General features: G+C 38.9%; 2 protein-coding genes across 4 annotated transcripts in view; one reads left to right on the top strand and one right to left on the bottom strand.

The window, feature by feature from the left end:
* STN1 (STN1 subunit of CST complex) overlaps window positions 1-22,302 on the bottom strand; it is a 45,028-nt gene extending 22,726 nt beyond the window's left edge. The window contains exons 1-4 of the mRNA XM_075757995.1: window positions 22,262-22,302; window positions 16,626-16,689; window positions 6,170-6,309; window positions 1,421-1,516 (exon numbers count right to left, since the gene is read on the bottom strand). Of these exons, the coding sequence (XP_075614110.1) occupies window positions 1,421-1,516; window positions 6,170-6,302 (229 nt within the window). The 5' untranslated portion in view covers window positions 6,303-6,309; window positions 16,626-16,689; window positions 22,262-22,302. The remainder of the gene's footprint in view (window positions 1-1,420; window positions 1,517-6,169; window positions 6,310-16,625; window positions 16,690-22,261) is intronic.
* Window positions 22,303-22,467: 165 nt separating this feature from the next.
* SLK (STE20 like kinase) overlaps window positions 22,468-25,930 on the top strand; it is a 51,985-nt gene continuing 48,522 nt past the window's right edge. For 2 of the 3 annotated variants that reach the window (XM_075757986.1, XM_075757985.1), the window contains exon 1: window positions 22,470-23,391. In XM_075757986.1, coding sequence (XP_075614101.1) covers window positions 23,242-23,391 — 150 coding nt within the window. In that variant the 5' untranslated portion in view covers window positions 22,470-23,241. Of the gene's footprint in view, window positions 23,392-25,930 lie in introns of all 3 variants that reach the window. The other variant, XM_010299561.2, reaches the window with a different exon arrangement.

Here is a 25,930-nt window from a genome sequence, read left to right as displayed (position 1 = left end):
GTTCCTCCCTTTTCTGCCATTCTCAGTCAAACATTCCCAACAAGTTTACATCTGAGCTAATGCTGACAGTAGCGTGGGAAGCCCTTGCCCATAGAATTGGTTTTGCCTTGGTCATTTTGATTCTGTCTTCCTCTGTTCTCATGAAGCGATAAACACATTTGCATACTAGTGCAACAGAAGAATAATAGTTAACATTCAATTTATGTTTCAACACTTCACTACATCATCAATTACATGTCCGCCTCAACTTAGGTGCTTGTTTAGCCTGTGCTACTTCAAGTGCCAGAGAAACTCGTGCTTCAAAATATTTACTGTTAACTTGTTATTTGGCATAATGGCAGGGTAATAATGAACCTCTAGAAATTAGACTAAATAAATAGATCTAGAAAATATCCACTCTAAGAAACTTGCTGGGACATTTCTATACAGCACAAAGCCAACTTTAAGCAGAAGCAGCTGCACCGATGGTGCACTAGCAGTTAATGCTACTCTGCAGCAGTATGATGCAACTGCAGGTGTTGTGGAAGCTGGGACCTCGTCGTCAACTGTACGTTCACAATACTCCCGTGAGTCAGGGAATTGCTGCTGCCTCAATTCCTCAAATGAAGGTAAGAGGCAGCACTCTGTGACTTACCTCCATCAGGTGGAAACCCATGACAGAGGAAGACACTTGACACAAGTCCTTCAAGTGCTTCAACAGGATCTATGCATTTGGCTCCCCCTTTCTACTGTGAGATGACCTCCCCCACCTTTTGAAACTTGCCACATCACCACTACTCCACTCTGCTTTTTCTCCAGATGAAAAAGACAGCTGAACAAAATTACAATCAGATGTTTCCATGTTCATAAAATAGTCTGACTATTAGGAAAAGCAATAGGGTGGAGATGCCTCCCAGCTGGTGCTGGCAAGGACTGGTACTATGATGCTTGAGTTAGATTTGCTAAGGTTCTTACGCATCTAAATATAAACAAGCTCCTGACTGCTATTAAAAGCTGGCTCCAAGATACGACAAAACATACAAAAAGTCAGAAGGGATTTCTAAGGTTCAAAAAAGGAAGAAGTGACTTCCCATTTGCAGGCACTGTTAAATCCATTTATATCTGACCAAGGGAACAGCACATATATGAGAGGAAGATGGTGGAGTCCAGTGGCAAAGTAATAATCAAAATTAAGATTTCCTAGATGACCTCAAATGAATCAGTTACTCTGCTTTAAATATTTGTTTCTCTACTTTTGTGGAGATAAACAGTAGCTTCCCTAAGTTTGCTAAATAATCTGATCTGCAGATATACATTGTATTAGGGTAAGAGCATAGTAGTTTCAAGAACAGACAATGGTCAAATAAGGCAACCTTTAAGTTTAACAGTAACTAAGATTAGAAGGCTGATAAGCATAAGAAGAAAGAGAAACTTTTCTTACCTCCATAATTATAAAAGGCATCTCGCTCTTTCATTTGAACCACTATCCCAACAACATCCACCTGTCTTACTGGATGTCCATTATAAAAGAATATACCTAGACAAAGAACATTCTTGTTAAATGTAACTATATTTTTCTTTAAACATCCTACCCTACATAGTCACATTTGTCAATAAAACATACTTTCTCACATATTTAATATATCAAATTATATCTATGCCTACTCATATGAAAAATCCCCTGGATCAGTGAGGAGTGGGAACACTAGAAGGAAGAATTATCAGCTCTACTTAGGATACCAAAGCTTGCTTTTGTAGAGTGTCAGAACTTTATTAACCTCTTTTGTTGCACATTTGGACCTGAAAAACAGTTTGTTTGCTGCAGGCATTAGGGTTTTTTTGGTTACATTTCAGTTTGGTTTTGGGGTTTGTTTGTTGTTTTGGGGGTTTTTTTGGTGGTTCTTTTTTTTTTTGTTTTGGGTTTGTTTTTTTTACGTCTTCATCAGGCTTCAGAATAAATAATGGAACACAATGGAAGCAGTTTGAGCTTCTCACAATGCAGCTGTTACTGATTAAAGCAGAGCCTGCAAAAGGAAAACCAACATAATTCTATCTTTCATTTCTAAAAGATTTGGGGGCAAGAGAAAGAAACAACCCTCTTAGATTGAGGAGTACACTATGCAATCATCGTGGACAGCAACCTTAACTTCAGTTTCTGAAATAACACGTTCTAAAAACATGCCTTCAAAGCTATTTTTGTGCATCTATAAAGATGACTTGAACAACATGTAAAAACACGTCCAGGAAACTGAGGAATCAGAGCCCAGTGGACTTTGACAGCACTGAGGTTGCCACACACTATAATCCCTTTCAAGGGAATGACAAATGTTAAAAAACACTGATGTGAACATTATACACTGAAGCTTCACAGTCCACTAGCAGGAGGATAACAGGACAATAAGCTCCAGACATATCCTAGGCTGGCTAATTTTCAGTCAATATGTTTTCTTCAGTTTTTGAATACTTCTGCTTTACTGAAATATGCCATCTGGGATGTTCAGTATCTGTCTTCTAAAAACTAGCTAACTCAAGAGACTCAGAAGGGAACATTTGCCTCCATACACTGCGACAAATCTTATTCTTACAAAGGGAAAGAGAAACACTGCAGCAAGGGAGTCAGAAAAATGTTCTGTATTAAAAAAAATAAAATAAAACCTAAAATCCAAAAATAGCTTGTCCTACATAGCTGGCAGCCTTAATGAGCCAGGAATTAACTTTCTTCACATAAGAAAGACCAAAAAAACCCAAAGTTTCAGAAGAAATCACAGGTGATCAGCCAAGCAACTCATAAACAGAATTTTGCTCATAAAAATCCACTGCAATGTTTTGAGGATGCACCTATCACTGTTATCTTAGAGCTGCCTATACTAATCATGCAGTCACTGGTCAGGTCTGGTGTACAGAATATTTAGCAGGTCTGTCCACTTTTCTCTTATTCCATTTACCAGGACACCAATAAACACTGCTATAACAACCCTCAACAGAGATGCTCCCAGTGTATATAATTATTCACTAAACCTTACAAAATCTCTATGAGAGAAGGTCTGGGTGAGTTTCAGGGTAAGTCTATGGAGCAGATACTCCAAGCTCTTGACTGTGCAAACAAGCAACATGTTATTATGTTCATTTCTGAGTTAGTAAGCTGAGTTTTGAGAAATGACAGAGACCAGTTAAAACTGGTTCTCTCCATCCCCATAAACTCAAAGAACTCCACCCTTACTCTCCAAGAAACTATCTGAATTCGTTTGAAAGATAAAATTATATTTACACTATTAAAAGTTGTTGAACTTGATGACTTCAAGGTATAATTTGTTTCTCCTGCCACCTTATTTGTTCATGTTATGTTCATATTGGTAGCAATACAAAATATACTAAACGTGAAGCTATGTGCAAACACATTCAGTCAAGCTCCTAGTAACCCAGTAAATAACACATACATTAATACGCTATTACCACAAAAGGAAGCCACAGCAGCAGTAATAGGGGGCTACAGATACAGAGCTCCCGAGGGCAAGTTCTGGTCATGTCTTTACCAGTTTTACTAAGCCCAGAGCTGTTTGCCATTGCTTTAATTATTATTACCTCCTTTTATGCTATTTGTAGCTTCACCTAGCTTGTTGATAAACTGTCACAATGCAGTGGTGCATGATAACTCTGAAAAAAGCTCATTTCCATGATGTGATTACATGTTACAACTGAGTTTGACACCCACTCTCATTTCAAGGCCTCTAACACAACACAATCGCTGTTTTTATCTGGGAGGTTTTCCAGACTTCTTGTCACCATTTATAGCAGGAGAGTAATTGGCCAGGTTTACTGCTTTCCTCTGTGTTGTTTTAAGGGATTAGTCATTGTAGCATCAAATCCTCATGCTTAAAAATGGAAAGAAAAAAAACTTATTAGGTCATTCAGTCTATTTCCTCAGGGCCAATGCAAGACTGTTCCGTACAGTAAACTCCTGGCAATCTGTACAGTCAGGATATAAACAATCCCAGTGAAGGACATACCACTTTTTTCCTGGGAAGGCCGCTCCATGGTTTAGCAGATGTCATTCTAAGGATGTTTTTCCTGATATTCAGTCTGTGTTTCTTTCCATTCCTCCTAGTTACAACTCTTTGTTTTGCACTCACTCATTCTTAATTACCATTACTTAATGACTGATTTATAGCCAATCATATACTTAGCGTCAGCTGGTCTTTAACAAACCCATTAAAGGCAGGAAACATTGACAACAAACACCTACCTTCTTCCTTCCACAAAAGATTTTTTTTTTTTTAGTGTTTCTGTTGTGCTATCATTTGTTGCCAATGAGTAAGATACACTGAAAGATGTCTGGTTTGGTACATACACAGCACCAGGAGAATGAACAAAATTCAGAATGTTTGTTCTATGAAATTTCATTTTATTCTTTAAAGTTTGGTTTAGAAAATGATGCAGGATTGCAAGCAAGCTTAGTTGTGCAAAACGCCAGATGCACAGGAAGTGGAGAAAGGTCGCATGCACCAATTTTAAAGGCTGGTATCTTTACATAACAGATACCACTTCCTTAGGATCATCTAGGGGAAAAAAAGTAGTAACAAAACTGTTAGAGTTACCAAAGCAGAAGACGACTCACTTGACTAAAAAAACAGGAAGGGAAGTGAGAAGGGAAATTCAGGTAATTTAGAGGTGATAAAAAGAGAGAAGGATTGTACTTTCTAGGACTATTCCTGCTCTTGTGAAATATGTTTGTTGATGTTTCTAAGTTTAATTCTTCTGAATATATTTTTGCATATGTGTGCGTACTAATGTCCAAGTCCAAAATACAAAACAATTCCATGCCAGTGGAATAGGATTGTATTTTGTTTAAAAACAATTACAATGTCTCTAATTGAATGAGGAACAGTTTTCACCGGATGCATTTGCTACACCAGTACTACTATAAGACTGCACACTTTAAAAAGTACTACTCATTCTAGTACAAACATCAACAACAGACTATAGCCTAATTCTTGCAATGGATTTAACACAAAAGTCTCCCATTGTGTGATATAACAAAGAGGTATATATACACAGGGCTTTGCAGTTTGTGAAGTCCCTATGTATATAAAAATGGTTGTGAGAAGAGCAAAAAAAACCGACCCATCGGTTCCTTCATTTCTGCAAGAATAGCACTGCTGTTATCCTTGCTGTTAAAGAAAAATAAATAAGAATAACAAAACCTACAAGGCAGAGCATATTCAAAGAGCCAAAGAGACACACCTTGTCTCTGTGGAGAAAAAAAAAAAAAAACCAAAAAAACCCAACCCAAACAAAACACCAAAACCAAGCCAAAACCACACTCCAGAGTTTTCTGCTTTTCCTCATTAATTCTAAGTTCATTGGGTTCCTTCCTGATAATCTTGCACCTTGTCAAGCTTCGGTTTGGAGTAATGAACCCTTCTACAGCAGAAAACATACTGCAGTCTATCTGAAGTCTTTGTAGTGAAAACAGAAATTCAAGGTGAGACCCGCGTTGCTTTAGACAATGTACACATGTGGGTGATACTGGCGGAATACCAGCAGGAAACAGACTGCAAAACATGCAATTTCCAACAATGGTTAGGAAATAAAAGGTGTGGTATAAGATTCAGTACAGATGCCAGAATTTACGATAAAGTTGTTCAAATGTATGAGGAATGTCATACATCTATCATATCTTGAAATTAAGCAGACAAAACTTCAAAATCAGTATCTGGTTTATGATATATTAATCTCCAGAGGAAAAAGCAAAGCACATACACCCAGCAATGCCATCAACTGTCAAAATTTTGCAACAAAGAAGAGGCATAAAATCATTCTCAAATGTTGTAGAGACAGTGGAAAGATGTAACAAATATGGCCAGAAAGGACCAGCATTTTTAGAATTAACTTTATCAGAATGTAACAAGCACTACCACACAGAGGAAACACAAGATTACCTTATTGTAAAATAGGGTCTGTATCTATCTATAAGAGGACGAAAAGCCATTAGAATGAACACATTTTATTTTTCACATATATTTCACATAAAACCTGTTGTGTTTAGAACTGTTACAGATACTAATGTCACTTAGCATGGAACATTACTTTACTGGTGTTCATGAAGCATTCTGCAATCCGTGGATAAACAGCACAACATAAATCAATTATAATTCTGTGTGCATCATAATTAACACATATAAGTACATACCTGGAACTTGTTTAGATTCTCTCATTTCTTTTATATCTTTAATATAGAGCCTTGCAAATGCAGAAAATACAGGATCCATCCCCCAGTACAGAGAAGGTATCTCTTCTTCATATGTCTTGGATTCAGGCTGCATTCAAAACCTGTGAACATAGAAGAACTTGTAACTATTTTCTACACAGGTAAAGAGCTGTTCATTTATGTTCCAATTGAATGAAAAAATAGCTTGTGATTTTACACACCATGACACAGCAGAGCTGATGAAGAGACACAGGAACTTATCTAATACGATGTTACCTTTGTGTTAACACATGAAATATTCAAAACGTCAATATTGATGATTTACTTGAAGTACTGATACTTGACAACAACAGTATTTTGCCCAGCTCCTTCAAATGAAGGAGACTTTCAGGGATATTCTCCTCTATGGACCCATAAACAGAGAACCAAATTCAACACTTCTTTAAAAGAGCAGGATTGTGGGATACTAACTGGTTACTTTCCATACACTTAATTATTTCTGCACACCCCCCCCCCTTCTCTTTCCCTTCCATAAGATATACTCCTCATTGCTCATCCTGTGCTTTATTGCGCTGGTGGGGAGGCTTATTTTTATAAAATAAAAGCAACTGGCCCTTCTTTATTTTGGGCATACAGTCTCCAATAATTTTGTAATTGTTACTTTCTCCTTTTACCTCTTCAAATTTCCCTGTTTAATGCCTGCTATCTTCTGCCATTAGCAGAGCCAATTCTCTGCTTTTCACAGAGACCATGTTGAAAAAAAAACAGCACTCAATTCAGGAAGGATCCTTGTAGAGATTTGGAAGCTGAATATACTTTTTATTAGCTTCTCCTGTATTGATAGCTAAATTGTTTCTCTAAAGCTTTCCAGGTCACTCTCAAATGGGTGTCAGTCACTTACAGCTGTAGGGCAAAGGTGGTAAGGGGACTGATTTTGAATAGTGTGTAAAAGTGCTGAGATTTGGCAGCTACAGTCTCCTGAGAGGGAGCAGCTACCAGTTGCCAGTGATCTCTGCAGCCTGCAGGAGACACTTCTAGCTACTGATGTAGAGGCAACATGCCATGAATATCATGACAGCATCTTGCTTCTTTGCGGAACAACAGAGCTTGGATTCTGCGTGATTTCTGTTGTCACACTTAAAGTTTAATTTGAGGCAGAAAAACAGAGCGTAGCACAACATGCTAGAGTATTGCTGACATCTACTCTACACTGTGAAAAGAACCGCAGATGACAATTATATTAATTTCTATTTTTATTTATTTTTTTAAACAACGAAAGACTAGTGATACTTTGACCTTCCTTAGGCTGGTCATTCATTTTGTGAGATGTTGGAAGTATCTGATTTAGTCAGTTCCACCAGTCACTTCACATTCGAGTAACAAATTAGTTTTGTTTACACCTGCATTTATGTTTCTCTCCCTGCTACAGGCAGCTTTTCCCAACCTATCCCTTTTGCATGTGATGTCTACTCAAAAACATCTCACCATCCTTTCCTCACTCAGTCCTCCCCATGAAACACACGTTTTCTGCTGCTGAATTGCAGACACTGCTCAGTAGAAATTTATAAACTAAGCTGTTAAATGGATGATCTTAATAATGCAAAGCTGCTATTTGTCCATATGGCAGTTCTCTGATTGCTTGTTGTAGTCTATGTCAAATTTAGACCGTAAACTTTCCCAAGAAAACACATGGCTTGAACCTGTGTTTTACTTAGCATGCTTATTTTCATAACAAAATTAGTCTTCCCCATCCCTCTCTTTTTGCTTGCAGTCTCTACCACAAAGTTGCCTGCATTGTCCCTATGCTACTGTGCTTTATAGCTTCTATAAAAAAAAGTAGAGAAAAAAAGAAAAAACAAAAGGTCATGGCAAATGAGAAAAGTTCACACGTCAATCAATAAACATATGCACAATATGTATGTTAGTCAATAAAGGCTAACACATAACAAGTTGGAATAAAAAGAAGCATTACTGGTCAGTGTCATCCTGCCTCCCACCTGCAAACAGGAACTTTAAAGATTAATTTTTGTCATTAATGGTGCCAGAGTCCCCCAACTATTCACTTTTAGAGGCACTTCTCCCCTGACAAGAAACATGGATACAATCACAGTCTTGTTCTCTACGATCATCTTTCATACAAAATAATATTCCTTTCTGCAACATGCTGCCCAACTTACTCTGCATGGTTACAAAGTCTGTCATAGCTAAGCACCCATTTTCTTCTCCTAGACAGATGGCAGACTGAGCTAACAAGCCAAAAAGAGAGAATCAGGTAACAAGCCCATCTAACTTTTTGTATTTTGCGTGAACAGCCATTTATTGGAGTAAAAAGCAGAAGTTACCCCCGCACATGTGTACATCTGAGGGCAAATCAATGAAGCAGCACCACTGGAGATTAAAAATATCTAAATTTTGGTATTTCAGTAAACAGCTGTCAAGTTTGAAATACCCAAATGTTAACAGATTGCTAGCCAGAAGTCCAAACACTTCTAGCTTAAATGAAGCATCTCCCCAGCTCTTTTATTGCTTCCCTGTCCTGAAGGGAGAAGGATTTCTGTAGCAAGAGAAAAAGAGCTTTATCTCAGAAACTACTGGGAGTTAAATCTCAAATTCTGGAGCTTCCTTCTAGCTCCCAGGCTTTGTTACAGCTCTTCACTGGAGAAATTTACACCCATCACATCTATCTTCATGTACAGAACCACTCTGCTTGATTCAAGTCTGCTATAGACACCAAGTTTAATCTTCCAGATCTGGCAAAGATTCCTTAATAAAAAGTAAATCACATCCCCAGCACTATGAAGGCATCACAAGATTTCTTGAAGTCCACAGGACAAATCTGCTGAAGTCATGAGTCACAAATGCTCCATCCACACCAGGCTGGGACAGTGAAAGCATACTCCAGCCACTCACTTTCAGCAATGCCTGACAGGCACATGAAGAGCATTGTGCAGGACAGTCTCTCCTATTTATTTTTCAGTTAGTTTCCAGGCTTGTTTCAGGCAGATTTATAGTATTAGAAGACATAATTCTTACAAGGCAGATAAAATTCTTCCCATCAATTTCTCTTTTGCTATATAATAGTATCCTCCTGTAACCTTTTCTTAAATTGGCACAGGAAGCCTCTCCATCCCAGGTAGAATATCCCAGGGGTTAATTAATTAGTGAGATATCCTGGGGAAAGTGGAACTTTCCATTATGCTCGAAGTGTTTTCAGCTCTTAACTGGTACCATTGGTGATATGCTATCAGCAAGGAAGATAAGAGCTACCCTGTACAATGAAGATCCAAGGGGCAAATAGCAGGCATTGTGGAGATGCACAGTATTATAATCAATGAGAACACAGATAGCTAACAATAGACAATTCTGAACAGATAATATATGTACAAATGTTTAAGGATTAAACTGACTTTTGCTGAAAGACGGTGATAAGGCTCAGCAATACAAACACCACAGAGTTCTAGCAAAAGGTCATCCCTTTCTGCATTTTGTTTTAAATGCAGTGTAATGACTTGACGGTTGCTGTAGTGCAAGGAATTCAATCCTGCTACAGGAGAAAAAAAAGCAAGAGAAGCATCTGGTCTACAAGTCTATTAGATATAAGATATCTGTATTCTATTTTTACCTCTATAAAATAACTCCAAAGAAAGGCTGTAAAGGCATAATCAAGAACAAAACCAGAATTAAGTTCTGCTATTTGGACCACTTCTTAGGAAAACAATTCTGTTTCAAAGGCAAAAATCTCAAGTCTACACAGTAGTTATCTAAATACAAATAAACAAAAAGCCTCAATTTGAGATTATTCTAGACACTAACCTATTAAAATAAGGCAGTCTCTTTCCCCTACTGCTATCAATGTTAGCTTTGTTGATTGCAGTGAGAACGAAACCAAGTCCATAATCCTGAGTTACCTTGTGAGCTCAGCAAGGTATTATCCTAAAAGGGAAAGAAGGAAAACCAAGGAAAATTGGCTGCCTTCCCAACAATGCCACCACCCAAAACCACGCCCATTTTCTTTCTTCCCTCCCAAGCAGCCTACCTGGTAGCCTTGTTAGAATAGCTCCCCATTTAACACCCGAGCGATTTATTCAACAGAACTGTGCCTGGCCAATAAATTTCTTGGCTTCTATTCCTGTGTTCACCACGTACCTTTTTCAAAAGTGGTAAATGGTTAAGAATTGGTTTACTTCCAATCCCAGTGAAATGGCAACCCCAAGGAAGAATATTTGTTTTAATGTTTCTTGTTGTCTTTTCTCCAGATGTGATTAACAACCAAAGCTCTTGGAGAAAATTGGCTTAGTTTGAGATAAATCGTTTGGGGCCATAGAAAAGGTGTCTTGCCAGCAGTTGTCTGCAACTACTCTGCAACTGCTGGCAGACTGCTGCAAAGATTCTTTGTCAAGTTAGCTCTGAAATAGAAGCAGAGAATATTTGGCCACCAATATAGGCAGCTGAAACATGCTACCAGGCATTCATTCTTCTCCAAAGACTGCCACTACTATACTAGCGCTGATGATTTACACAGAAAGCAGCTCCTAATCTGTTAGAGTTGCCCACCCAGTGCATTAAAACAACTTGAAGTCGCCATTGCTGTACTTGAATAAATCAGGCTACAAACTGTGGCTGTTAAATAATTCCTTCATGGGCCAGCCATCCCTGCCATAGAGCGAGCAACTTGCGGAAAGTGGAGCAGAATCAACAGCTGGGTTTTATAACAACCTCTGTCATCTGAATTGAACTCATCTGCGTTTGAGTCAACACCCTACATGTCAAATGAGTATTACTCAATTCTTCATGATCAGCAGAGGCAAGTCCAGCATGATACAGTTAAAAACATTTCTTGAAATACAGTGGGTTTAATTACCCAAGGCCACATACAACATTTTAAATTAAAAACAAACAAACCCAATATCTTATTATATAAGTAGATCTTACTGAGCTGGAAAGCCTTTGGTTACAAATAATATGGAATAAAGATTCTAAAAATGAAACTCTAAAAATAGACTTTTTAAAAATACATAACTAAAAGCAAGTTTTCAACATCAGTAACAAGATATATTTTGATCTTCTTGATGGTTTTCATCACTGAAGGACAAAAAATGCTCCTGGAAAAATGTGTATTGATATCAACTTCACAGCTGTCTGAAAATTATCAAACACTAAGATAAGGTCAGTTTGGATCCACTTCCTACTTGGCGATTCTATTAAAAAATCAAAGTAGGATAATCACTTTCAGTCTTTCCTAATAAACTACGTTCTGCTGCTGCTCATGTGAAGTCCTTTAAGTTTAGATGTTACATGCCGCAACAAGTGTCAGTAAGGGCACTACGTGTCCCGTAGGTCTTGTATACAAGGCAAGTACAATTCCAATTTTAAAAAAATGGCTTTGAAACAAAATTAAGAGAGCTAGAACTCCTCCGAACTTCCAGAAGTTTAGCAGTTCCTGAAATGTTACCTGTACAAGTGTTAACATCTGTCTAACCTCCTGAGATAACACATTTACCAAAAAGAAAGAATTACAGAATTTTTCTTAGAGATACTGCTTGAATTTGTAAACATCATATGTCTGTTAATTACATCAGATTATAATACACTTCCTTGACAAGGGAAGATGGTGCAAGAAAAAAGACCCATCACCACAAACTTTAGCCAGTAGGGAGTCTATCAACAACATAGAAAGGTATTGCCCACCATGCCTATAATAATCAGGATATAAATAGGATCAAAAAAGCCTTGTTTTATCAATAAACTGACACCACTACTATGTAAGACTTCCAATAGACTTAATGTCTCCATGGTTACTTGCAACCTGTAATGTACTTCCCTCTCTGTTTTTCCCTTTCCACAGCATTGCCTAGAAATCCAACTGGACAGGTGCATGTGGCTGCAGGAGACCAGACAGATTGGCTCCTCCAACATCAACAATCTTGGAAGGAAGGGGGACAAAGCTGGCAGTTCAGATTACCTTCTTTGGCATTGCAACTTGTTTTACATGCAAGTTAAACCTTGTAAGAAGGTTTTGGCACCCAATTTTCCAAAAGCATGATTCTGAAAACCTAACAAGGAAGTGTGCAATAAAATAAACAATAGAAGTAGCTCCTTCTGAGCCTTGTCCCATGCATTAGTCACAAGATATTTTCCTACTATCAAGAAATCAGCAAACCACTCAACAGACCAGTAAACTAGCTCTATATGTTTATTTGTCATGGACAGCTGTAAGCATAACATAAATAAGGTAGTACTACTGCTAGTCAGAAAGCTTCACTCGCTATTTGTATTTTAAAGCTATTGGATAATTACACTGAAGCACCTTCTTCAACTAATTCTCTAACCTGTCTCAAGTGAGGAAGTCTATGAAAATGATTAATTCTCTCTGAAAGCTCTTAATCACCCACAGTGCTGCCAGAATGAGCTGAACTGCTGAAAAGACATTCTTTCACTGGGAAAGAAGGTTCTCAGTTATTAGTGTGAAATAAAAACAAACAAAACTAAAAATAAATTACTTCTTATAAATAATAAGTTTGCTGCTTGGAAAAACAGTAGTATGGAAGCTTTGATAGCAAGAGGATTCTAAACAGGCTCTTGGCAAAGGAAATTTTTTTTGATACATGTAAGCTACTGATCCAACATAAAGGAATATTAATTCATTCAAGTTAACTAACAGAGCAAAGAGAATAAAACCCAATTCACCCTGGCTTAAGGCAACACAGTTAACTTTCCTACTTTGGTATAGCAGCATAAAACAGATTTAGTGCCACTTCTTGAATGAAGATTTTCAAATTTCAGAAATTTGGGTAGAAGTGACAAGCAGTGGTTAATAGCTCTCTGAAGCTATTGGGCCTGCAAACTCCCTGACAAGGTTGATTCAACTTCTAGAGGCAAGTTTTCCTGCGCATTTCCCTCCTTCCCCTTTAAATTAGTTTATGCATCTGGTATAAATTAAAACAGCCTCTGGAATAAGAACAAAATTTATGTGAACATTCATAGCACAACAGAGCACTCCATTACAACCAGAGACTTCAAAATAATTAACCTACCACTTGGTCTAGGTGCACAGTTGTGATAGTTTTCAAAACATTCTCAGTGCATACCAAAGCATTAGATTATGATAGACCTGTATAACATTCTGAAATCAATTTCAGTTTTTCTTTGCTACACAAGTGAACCTTTTAACTAATTCTGAAGTCTCAGATCCAACTAGGACCATCATATATTTTGTGAGCATAACTAGAGACTGAGATTACTCATTTGGAGCTCTTTTGGAAGACTGAGACCTAACTGATACTCTTCTTAGAAAGATTAATCCAGTTAGCTTGACGCTGATCTCTGTTTCTAGACTGGCTGCATTTGTTCTTTCTTTGGTTGTTTTTTTATACTATTCCACAAAATTATTCTTTTTCTCCTCCAAATAGACTCGTAATGCTTCCTGTCTGAAGGCACTTCTTGTAGAAAAATGTTTAGATGTTCCAAAAGACAAACCCATGCAAAACTAAAGGCAGCAGAAAAAAAAAGAACAAAAAAAAAAAAAGCATTGAGACTATATATAAAAAAAGAGACTAAATATATTATTACAGTATTCTCTGTTTTACTGGGGGAACTTTGAACTGTCATCCCACACAAGATCAAAGCTTTTGTTATGCTTTTCTAATGCATAACTAATACATAGGACACACAAGTCCTCTCAGCCAACATCTAGGAAAAATATCAAAAGGGTGGGGTTTTTGTATGAAAAATGGTACAACTCCCAGCCTGCTATTCTCTGAATTTCTTTTGTAACTGTGCCTCCTTTCTGAGAGCTAGAACTTGCATACCTGAAATTGAGCACGAGATTTGTTAGTCACACCCAGGCTGCTCTGACCTACAAAACCAAAAAATTTTAGAAATGCCAAAGGTGTGTAGATGTCTCTTGATTCCTTAAAACAAGTTGTTCTGCACAATCTCTTACACCGCACTCTGAACTCTGAATGATCTGAAGAGTAGTTTCTTCTCAGCTAAAGAAAGCTGGCTCATCATCCCTTATCTTTGACTGCTAAACTCTATTAGAACCCATTAAAAATCCAGAGATTTTGTCCTCTATTTACTTTTGGGTTAGCAATTTTTGTAATTCTCTGAGTATGTTCTGTAATAAGGAATATTTTACAGATGCTCCCTCTGAGGTCTGTTCAAACCTCATCACTGAGAGCTGATATAGGACTGATACAGAACAAATCAAAACTGTTCAGGAACACCTGTCCTGCAACATGAGTATCTTCTTAAGAGCTTTCCTCTCTACCAAGCAAAGAAGTCTAGGCTTCTTTGCTAGTGATGATTTTTGCCCACCTCTAAAAACTTTTTCCAAATCCAATAGGAAGGCACCAAATGGACATAACACTGTTAAGATACTTGAAAGAAAATACCTCACCAAAGACCGTGGCTGCAACTTCTTACATTCCCTACATGAATCACTGTCACAGCTAATATGATAAAGTCACTACTATTTCCGACTTCTTGGTACGTAAAAATACCCCAAACAAACAGCCTTTTATAAATAGATTCATGCAACCTTAATTGCATTTGAACGTGAATAGATGTCACTCCCTACCTCGTGCTTCTCAAAATAAATCATTCTGTATACTACATCCAGAGCGATATATTATAGCTCAGCCAGAAGCCACAGGAATTATTTTTCCTATAGGTAGTTTTATTTTCTGCTACAGAAAATTCAGTCCACTTAATGTAATGGGCTTTTTTGGCTTATTCCATAAATATTGAGTGGTGTACTATAAAACATAATTTTGTTGATTAGATATTAAAGGTCCCTTCTGTCAAAAAAAAAAAAAAAAAAGGATTCTAGGGCACTCGAGACAAGGAGCGCATCACATCACAATACTCTGTTTTCTCATAAGCAGGTCCCAGTGCCCAAAGTTTGCATATATTATTGTTGAGCACACAATAGCTGCTGTTTGTCTTAACAACTGACACATTATTACAGCTCCACACAGTATTACTGTACCAAGAAGAGATCCTACATAAAACCAAATTCTACTTTACAACACATATCAAACTATTTTTTTTGCCTCAGAAATTGAGAATTACACAATAGCTTATACAAATCTAGGTTAAAAGAGAAGAACATTACATATACAGAAACTATTTTAAACATGGTTTTAATATAAAAATATCATTTTTCAATTAAAAACTATGCTGTTTTCTCAGCTAAATCAGTTTATACTTTAAAGTATAGCTTTGCATTAATGAACAGTTGGTATCTCACATTCTAAATGTTATTTCTCCTTTTTGCTAGTAGACATGTCTCCAGTATTATCCCACTGCAATGCCTCTCTTTGGGATATTATTACAGAATCGGTAGTTTTCAATTCTATCTTTTTGTCAGATCCTCCTTTTTTGTGTGTGTGAAGTGCTCCTTACTTTTCAGTATGGTATATTTTTAATAGTAGTTGTAGAAGCCATAATAAGCTTCCTGCTTATGCTTTCCACATAACCAGGATTGGGTTTGCTGGCTGGCTGGCCAGTCATAATAAAAAACAGATTTAAAAATAACAAATTTTCATATTACAGAACAAGTTATTCAGTCCCAAGATTCCATAGCTGATCAGGATCACAAGAGAACACAATGTCCATTCTGGAAAAAAAGGTTCCTGGGAAACAGAGGAAGAAATTCAGGAATTGCAGAAAGAAAAGCAGCAACACGTGGGATTTTTGTTCAGACATTTATTGTGCCAGTATTGACTGAAAGCAATACTGAGATGCAAAGCTATCTTTATCCTTTAATAAATTTCTAATCCCAGCAGCTATGTGAACTAATGCAAATTTGAAAGCCACAAACAAAAAGAGCAAATCAGCTCATGACTCCTATGCAAGAGGAAAAGGTCTAATTACCATCTGGAGGAAAGACAAACATGGTGAAGCATTTGTAATACATGCTTTCATGTGACTTAACTAAAGCTTCTAATATCCATCAGATGGAGGGGACTCTGCAAGTTTTAAATACTTTGCCTTGTGTTCATGTACAGTTTTGATCAAATACATTTTTCTTTAAATGAAATATAATCTCAAATTATCAAAATGGTATTTTAATTGCATATTATTTTAAAATAAATCAATGCTCTAGCTACACTTATTCATATGTGGTTCTGTGAAAGATTGTTACTGTCATCATGACATGGAGGGAAAGAATTTTTATTAGACTACCCACAGCTATCCACCAATGCAGCTCAGTATTTTAATATTACCTGAAAATTCCTATAAAAGGAGTTTTTCAGTTAAATACAAACCAAAAAGTGTCCAGCCTTCTTGGAAAATGTTATCATGAAAGAGGACCTGAAGTTTTAATTGCATTAGTCAGTTAAAGAGAATCAGCTATGTAAGTTTCAAGTTGTTGACACTTTCCATAAATCTGAGGTTTGCTTCTCACTCAAATAAGTATAAAAGCACAACTTACCCCTCCAATTAAATATGACTATGTTTCAAATATCAGTCGTAAAGGTGACTTTCTTGCAGACCAACTAGAAGCAAATAGAAAAACATATTTATTTTTTGCAATAATTTCAATGAACACGTTAGACCTTGAACACCTTTGACCCAATATGTTTCCAAGAAATATTCTGGTACTATTTGTTGAAATATCCGATCCTTATTCAAGATTTCTTTATTTATATTATTGCTTTTTCTTCTGACATTTGATTTCATATAAAACCTATTGAATAAAACATCATTGGTTTACTTGGAAACATTCAGGTAATTTGGCAACTTTTATATTTGCTCTGTCATTCCCAAAGGCGATGCCCGATATCAAGAAAACTACACTCCAAGAGTTCTGCTGGCAGTGGTAACTCCATAGGTAGGATGAAGAACCCCCATCAGACTTTTCCAGGACAACTCACCTCATACAGTTAAATACTGTGTGATAAAGATAGGTATCTAAAATGGGAAAGGGTGAACTGCCCACTGAAGATACCTTTCCCCACTGACTACTGAAAAAGCTAAGCCAATTTAGACTAAGCACACAGATTTTTCTGAAGCCAAAATTAGATCAATCCTAAACACTTTAACACTTTTGTTTTTTTTTTTACTGCAAACATCAAGTAATACCCTTACATGCTGAAGCTTCCAAATGCCACATGTTTCTATGGCAATTCTTGGATTAACTGGTCCTACAGTAACGCATTAAAAAAAAAAAAAAGTCATGTATCATATAGTTTCCAGGTTACTGACAGGAGCCTGAGCATTGATTTTGGCTAATGAGATATGGGCAAGCTCTTGAGCACCTGGTATTATAATTTTTTCCTGTTTGTATTCTATATGACTGAACTATTCCTGTTACTCTTATCAGAAAGGTTCATAAAATACCAAGTACAAAACTGGGTCTCTTTTTTGTTCCTTTATGAAGACAGCTTTAAATTTCAAATGCAGAATGGAAATACAAGTCTCTAAGCTACAGATCTATCAACTGTACATTTAAAAGAAGGGGTTTAAGAGTACTATATACAATAGTCTCCCCTCTCAAAGCTTCCAATAAATGGGTAACATGACTTGATGCTCCTTGGAAGAAAATGTACAGTCTTTTAGGCTGCCCTCTTACATCATAAAGAAAAAAAAAAATTAAGCTCTCTTTTGTATTTCCTCCTTCACCTTGTCATAAACATGGGATGTTAACTAATGATACTACTAGCTCCTCTGTACTTACCACCATTAATTAGAACATTAGGACACAGGAGTCAGGTATAGCATAGCAAGTGTAGAGGGCTCACAGAAAAAGGACAAAAATTTAAAAACTTGGCATGTACACAAAGATGATGAAAATATCATAGAGGGAAGAAAAAAGAATATCTTTAAGGTCAATATACAAGATGGAAATAGACTGAAAACACCATGGTATTTAAAATCCACTGAACTGAGGTGCTCTTATGAAGTGGCTACACATTCAGAACAGTACGAAAGGAAACATGACTGATGCTGAACAGCAAAAGGGAGAAAAAGGTCAGGTATGGGAGAGTCACCAGAATTTTCTCATAAAGCCGGAAGGACTGAGGAAAGTTAGTAAAGCTATGGTGGTACAAGGTGAAGTATCAGCACTTAATTCCATAAAATCCCAAACTCCCAAAAAAAGAGGAGTTAGATTCAGAAGGAAGCAAGGCAGCTTTTGGAAAAAACTTCAGATACAGGGGCTGGACACACAAGGTCTTTTGCAGGAATGCAAAAAGAGGGGATTAAAAAGGAAGGTGGATTATTAAGTAGAAGGATCTAGAAGTTACAGTAGCACTTAGAACTGAAATGAGTCCAATAGCAGACATTAACTTCATGAAGAGAATAAAATAGAAATGATAGCGTATATGGAAAACCACTGCCATATAATTGAAAAACATCAATGAAAACACCACATACATCAAGTTAAGAAAACAGAAGGGACAGTGTTGAGTGCCAAAGGTGACAGACAGATTAAGACGGATGAAACAAGAATTATGCCTCAGATTTAACCACAAACATACCACCTGTGACCTTATAGCAGTTCAATGAACTCAAAGATCAGAAAGAAGATTGGAGGAGATCAGTGAAAGCGTGGGTGGACAGAGAGTCAAGACAATATAAAAATATACCATTAAATATTTTGAAAGAACTGAAGATGGGATGTAGGACTGCAGTGAAAGGGCAATATATGCTGTGAAGAACACATTTCAAATTAAATTTCTGAAGCAAGCATTTATTTTTAATGAAGAAAAACTGAAGCAGAGCAGTTTAAATGAAACAGAAGTGGAACTTAGGAAGTTAGGAAGTGTAAACGATGAAGTCAACAGGAAAGGATGGTGATATTAAGCAGCAGAAAGCATAAAGGAGACTTCTAAATCTCAAAGAGATGAAAAAGATTGCAGTAAAGAGTTACAGCTATTTTTAAGCCTGCGTATTTGATGCGCAACCAAGATAATACTTTAACATCTTTACTCTGACATTTAAAGGAAGCATTGAATTTTCAAAATGTATTGCATTAAATTCTGAAAGAGAAATTTTAATATACTTATAACTCACTTTTACCTTTTTATCCTTGCCATCTGGAAACATTTACAGTTGCTAAAATCTCCTGCTACCAGGAAAAAAAAAACCCCAAACATACACAAAAACCCCAGGCTTCATACAGCCTTCTCTATACCAGGAAGTCAATGCAAATTGGGAAGGATTTGCTACTAGCACTTAACCGTCACCTTAGAGAGTTTATTTTTAGGATTGAGTGGTAAGCTGTAACTCTAGAGTGAAAGAATAAAGGAAGAAAATAAGACTGAGCCACAGTTTTCTTTTTCAGATATAATGTTTTTATCTTGAATTACTTGTTAAAGAGCGAGCAAACAAAATAGAAGTTAAAAGCAAAACTTTATCACTAGATTAATTGCTCCTTTCTTGTGCCAGCCTTTCATCTTATATTTTCAACATTATATGAATTAAAAGCTCTCTGGAACAGGAAGACTATAAAAGACTATAGCAACACAGCTCTAGTACCTACTAACATTTAGTCATTGGTAGGATGACACTACTATCCCTGTTCTGCTCTGAGTGCACCTGTTTTATCACACACAAGTTCAAAGCAAAGTGATACATTATATAGATGCTGTACGTGAACTACTTACAGTCAAAAGTTCATTTATCAATAGAGCCAAGAAAGAACAGGGCCCTGGTATCCCAGTCCCATAACTACCAGCCTTATTAAGGCAGCAAGCTCAACTACATCTGTTCACATATAGCTCAAGAATTTTTCTTTTAGTTTTGCACTTATTTCCAGTTATTATTACACACTCTGACATACACACATACACCCCCCACTGCCCTATGACATTAACCCTGAGGCTAAAGAAAAGCTAATCCTGCCTAGATAGAAGGATTTCATGCTATGGCTTTGGATTCCTTTTTTCCTCCATCCTCTATCAATTGGTCATTTCAAATAAATAGATGCAAATTAGTCCCAAAGCACTTTTTATCCAAGAGAAATCAAGTTAAAATAAAAATATTCAAATTTAAAATAAATTAAAATTATTACTAAAGCCATCATTGTATTTTAACATCCAAATCAAAGCTATTGTCCCACCTGAAGGGGCACAAAAAAAAGGCATTATAGAGAAGAAAAATAAATTAAATTTAAAAAATTAAGATTCCAGAAGCTAAACTGCTGCTGGTAATACTGGAGAAACCTTATCAATCACTCTTTGTTATTGTATTTAACCCAAACTATCTGCGTATCATAGAGGAGAAAGGAAAACAGCTCATCTGGATTGCAGTTGTTTTGGTATTGCCCTTACACACATAAATAGCCTTGGCCTTAACAGTTTTACATTTTGTGGCCAAGCTGTCAGTAGAAAGGAACCACAAAGCCCAAGATCATTTTTTGAACAAAAAAATGCTGATTATTACAAAAAATCAGGACTGCTATTAGGTTAGCAAGAGTACTTGAAAGGCTCTCTATTCACAGAGCAGTACCACCCTTGAAACTGATTTCATACAGATTAAAGAAATTAACGCATGACACAACGTTGTTTGATTCATAAATTCTTTGTGGCAGGGGCCATCTCCTTGTTCTGTGGCAGGACCGTGCCTAGCACAGTGTGTTCCTGTACACTATAAATAGTATTAGCACCATTAATTACTCAACGCACAACACCAATACATTCTTAAGAGGCTTCTACCCCAGCATGCTTCAGCCATGAAAAACATTGTTATCACATGATGCAAAGTTCAGTCCCAGGATACTTTTATACCCTTACTTCTTTCTGAAGGACCCTTCTAATCTTCATTACTACAAACACCTGTACTATTAGACAACTCCTTTGCTGAAATCCCTTTCTTGACTCAGCCCAGCACTTTCTATTGCTTAAAGTCATGCTTCTCTCAAAGAGACTGTTGAGGTTGCCATATGATCCCCATAACCGATGCATCTCAATGCCTTATTATTATTACTATTGAGTTTACACATAGACTACCCTCCTTAGATAGCAAACTACTATCATGCTAAAAAAATGGTCTGAGGAATGATACACACCAGAGGCTTCATCTTTAAAAGCTTATAATGCAGTTTAAATTAATGGTAACTGCAGGCACTCAGGTTCATATTAGGATAAGGTGTTACACGATTTTCACTGGGTGTTTGTCTCATTGTCAGATCTCTGCCTTACTACAAGATCGACTTCCTGCCTCCCGTCACAACCTACACTCTGCCTCCAAGATGTCTGCTAATTGTCCCTTATCCAGGCAAAGGGAACACCTCTTGCTTTCATGTGACACATTTGGTGGCATATAAACAACACAACTATTAAAATGCAATCATACTTCAGGCTGATGAAGGAACCGCTTGTGGGAAGAGAAGAGAAGGCTGTGAGATAAGTCAAGCCTGTCCCACTGATTAAATCTCCAAGATACAAAACATGTGCAGCACATTAACATCACACCTTGCTATGACTGAATGCTGTGACAAACCAGTAGCAGGTCTAGAAACAGCACTGGCCCACAAACAAATGACAGTCTTCTAACATTGCCTTCTTCTACTAACACCTTCCTCAAAGGATCGCTCCTGAGCTCAAACTCTCCAGGAGGCACCACCTGCCATCACAACGCTCCTGGTAGACAAAGGCGGCCTCACATCCCCTTCGGCTCCCACAATCAGATCTGGGAGCAAGGTAGCGGGAGAAGGGAGACTACCTGTGCTAAAAAGAGGAACTCAGGGCACCCAGCCAACCCTGAAAGGAAGCCGTCCTCCTACCTAGGAAACATCACCTGCTGCCACAGGACTGAGACTTTCCCTACACGGGGCAGTTGAGTAGAAAGAAGAGAAAAGCAGGGTGTCCTTCAGGATAAGCAACTCAGCAGAGGGTAAAGGTTCCCTTTTCCCCACAGCCCCTCCCATAAGGGCTACTACAGGACGAAAAGGAAAGTCATTTCCCTCTCCCCCCCAACAGCAAGGACGCAACTGACCCCCAAGGAAAAACAGGGGGGAAGGACGAGAACTCGCCCACCCCAAACGCTGCTCCCAGGCCCCTGGGAAAAGAGAGGATGAGGGCAGGGAGATGCCCCCCTCCATCTTGGGGCCAGACACCAACTTACCCGCCGGAAGTCTCGGCGCGCTCCTATTGGCTCGCGGCGCCGCCGCCGCGTCACGTGGCATAGGAAAAGCCCCGCCTCTTCCCCTGTGCAGGCGACGAGCCGGTTGGGGGGGCGATATGGTGCGTGCGCATGCGCTAGAGGAGGTGGTGGCGCGCGTGCGCTGGCGCGGTGGAGGCGGTCGGGGCGCGAGGCGGTTCCGGGAGCGCGGGAAGAGGGGTGGGGGCACGGAGCGCGCGCACGCGCCGGCGGCGGGTGGAGGAGAAGGAGGTGCCGCCCCGCCCCGCAGGAAACGGTGCCGCTTGGGCCCCGCTCTGTGAGAGGGCAGGGGAGTGAGCGGGAGCGAGCCCAGGAGGGAAGCGTCGTTTTCCTTCGCTCTGCCATCCCCGGACGCTGCGGCGCTCTGCTCCGTGAGGGCACTGGCCGGGAGTCAGGAGCGAGGCAGCCCCCTCCCGTCCCTACATCCGCTCCGTCCTCCGAAGCGGGAGCCTCCTCGGCCGGCAGCGGGGTGACTGCTCCCCCCCTTGCCCGGCGCGCAGCCGCTGCCCCCTTCTAGTGGGAGCCGTGATCCCTTCGCTGCCCCTCTTCTCCTTGGGCTGCGTCCTCCGCCCGCCGCCGTCGAGCCGCCCGTCCCGAGGAGGGAGCCTGGCACTTGTTGCGGACGCGATGGTCACCGGCCCGGCCGAGTAGGCAGGAACCGCCGAGCCCATCGCCGGAGAGGACCGCTGCGGCTGGCGTCGAGAGCCCGGCCCCTTTGGAAGGCTCCGGGGGGATCTCGGGGTGTTGTTTCCCCTCAGCGCCCGGTGGTGACGGTTTCTCAGGCGGCGTGAGTGAGGACTTTCCTCGACCCTCGTGGGGATCGCGCCCGGCAGGACCGCCCGTTCCGGATGGTCGCGGCGGGCTGAGGGGGCACCGCCAGACGCCGCCCGCCTCCTCCCTCCGCCTGGTCGCCTGGAGACTGGCCTTCCTCGGCCCGAGGAAAAATGTCTTTCTTCAACTTTCGTAAGATCTTCAAGCTGGGTGGTGAGAAGAAGAAGAAACAATACGAGCACGTCAAGAGGGATTTGAACCCTGAGGAGTTCTGGGAAATTATAGGAGAGCTGGGAGATGGTGCTTTCGGTAAAGTGTTCAAGGTAAGGGCAAGTCGACAACTCAAATCACTTGCAGTATTGCTCGCAGCTAAAAAATAACTTGTAGTATTGCTTCTGAGTCCGATGCTGTCTCAAGCTGGCCTGTCTGTGAGCTCTTGTCACCTTGGGATACCTGTTGTAAGCATCGAGTTTCCGGAGAACTTCCTTAAGCAGGTAAGCGCTGCGCCCACCTGCCGCCCCGAGAAAGGACATGTCCCGAGTTCCCGTGGTGTGCAGAGCACAGCGTGTGATCCAGGCGCCTCTCGTCCACAGAGGCTCGTTAAACTAAAGATAGACAAGACCTATTAGGTCATTGTCCCGCCTTCTGCTCCACCCTGCCGGTTGCTGAATTGCTCGCTTCTCCTGTATTTTGTTGGGTGGTTGTGGTTTGGGTTTTTTGTTGTTTTTTTTTTTTTTTGGGGGGGGGTGTGTCTCATGGACACTATGGCTTCTGGTCTTACAAAAACTGTATTTTCGTAGGTGCGAGGTTCATACTTTTGTTTTTTAAAGTTTCTCTACGGAAGGAAACCCATGAACAGTAAAATTTACTTGTGTGTCTTGTGTGTAGTTTACAGGGCCAAGCTCACATCGCTTTTAATGGGCATTCTCCTATCTTGTTCCATATGGAATTGAATTAAATAGTTGAGTTATCTTGGCTTTCTTTACGTGGCACAATTTCTGTTGCTGGGTCTCCTAACTTCTGTCAGTTGTTTGATGTTTAAATTTTTAAGTATACTAGTACAAGTAGTGTTTTTAAGGATGCTTATCTAGAATTTGTCAAGCAAAGTAGAGAACAATGACATAGATATAATGCTGCTAGTGTTTGACAAGACTAGCTTTCACGCAATTCTTTAGCCGCTTTTCCGCCTTCTAAAAGAGCATCAATGCTTCATGTTTGGTTTAGGGATAGTGTGGAAAAAACATCATGGAGGGTAAGCATGAGAGAGTCGGGGAACTGACATGAATTGAGACTCTGGTTCTTGAAACTAGAATAAAATTGCATGAGAAAGAATAGTATTTGCAGTGTTACTGCATTTGAGAGGTTATGAAATCTGGGTGTTCATGAAACCTGTGCTATTTTTGGTAGAAATTATTTTAGATTTTACTGTACTGTGGTGTTACTTGTTTGTAAATTTGAGCAAAAGTGCCACAGTTAGTTCTGAATGTTAGGTGGAGCTTTTTTCACCCTAGGAATTTGTGTCAATGTTCTATTTTAAGAGCATCTAGTTTATTTTGATGTTGGTGTAATACATAGTCTAGGCGGTTGTTCTTATGTCAGTGTGAAAGATGAGTGATTTTTTTTTTTTTGACTGAAATGACTGGGAAATACATCTGAAGTTGCTATATCCTAAAGCTTGATGGCTATAAAAACATAATGTTGTCTCTAAAAGCATTTGCAATTAAAGTTTTTCTTTAAACTTCATACTGCAGTTTTGATTCCCTTTTCATGAATATAATGCTCTGTCCCATAGACATGACTGGGGAAGCCTCAAAGGCACAATACTAAATACTAAACCTCTTCTCACTTCATGTTTATTTGTAGGCATGTCTGTATTAGTAGTCTGTAGAGGAAGTTGTCTGGGCAAGACAACTGGTAAATTCTACATTTCAGTGTACTTTGTGTACAAGAAGAGTTTTTTCTAGTTGGATGTGATTTTTCACTTTGAGATTTATTTCAGAATGTGAAATGACAAAGTGTAAACTGCTGAAATTGAATTTTTTCAAAATTAAACCCTCTTTTAAAAATAATAGCAGTCATAATTACACATGCAGTTACATTGGTAAACTTGGTGAATGTAGCACATGTGAAAATTAACAGGTACTGGATCTCCTGGGGAAAAAAAATCCCATTAAAAAAAAAAGTCTCCTACTGCATGTATTCAGCAGCTTTCATTTTGTTTCCATCTAGTTTGAGAACAAGGATTACACACAGATACTGTGCTTGTGTTCCTGCATCTGAGCGTGCTTGGCAAGAAACTGTTTCGAAAGCAAGGGTGTGTTAGGTTGTTCTTTCTTGGATATACAGCTCAAATGAGAAACTGCAAGAATAGCCATTCAATACCTTCTCAAATTTTGGAATCAAACCTATAAACTGGAACAGAGCTGTCAACTTTTGAAGACTTTGTCTTTAAGTAATGCAAGTGTGTATGTGTGTGGGGGTTGGGTTTTAATTTTTTGTATCATGGGGTTTTTGTTTTGGGTTTGTTTGGGTTTGGGTTTTTTTTTGGGGGGGGGGGGGTTTACTTACCAAAAATAAAAAAAGACCCCAACACCCTTGTCAAAACTACATTTGCCTTTGTTTAAGATCCTAGGAGTCAGTGTGTGACAGGGTTTTGGCAGATATATGATAAAATAGAATTGCCAGATAAATAAGGGTTTGTATACTTTGGACTCCTAATAAAACATAGGTTAGATTGGTTACATTCTATGATTTCCCATAGAGAAGTATTTGGTTTAGTTGTGCAACTTGTCTTCTGGACAAAGTATCAAATATTTAAATAAAACTCAAAAGCAACTCTTAAATGATTCTGACAGTATTATG

This window comes from Balearica regulorum, chromosome 7 (assembly GCF_011004875.1).
Source record: "Balearica regulorum gibbericeps isolate bBalReg1 chromosome 7, bBalReg1.pri, whole genome shotgun sequence".
NCBI classification, from domain to species: domain Eukaryota; kingdom Metazoa; phylum Chordata; class Aves; order Gruiformes; family Gruidae; genus Balearica; species Balearica regulorum.
Note: the sequence above shows the minus strand (reverse complement) of the source record. Positions and strands in the feature narration are given on the sequence as shown.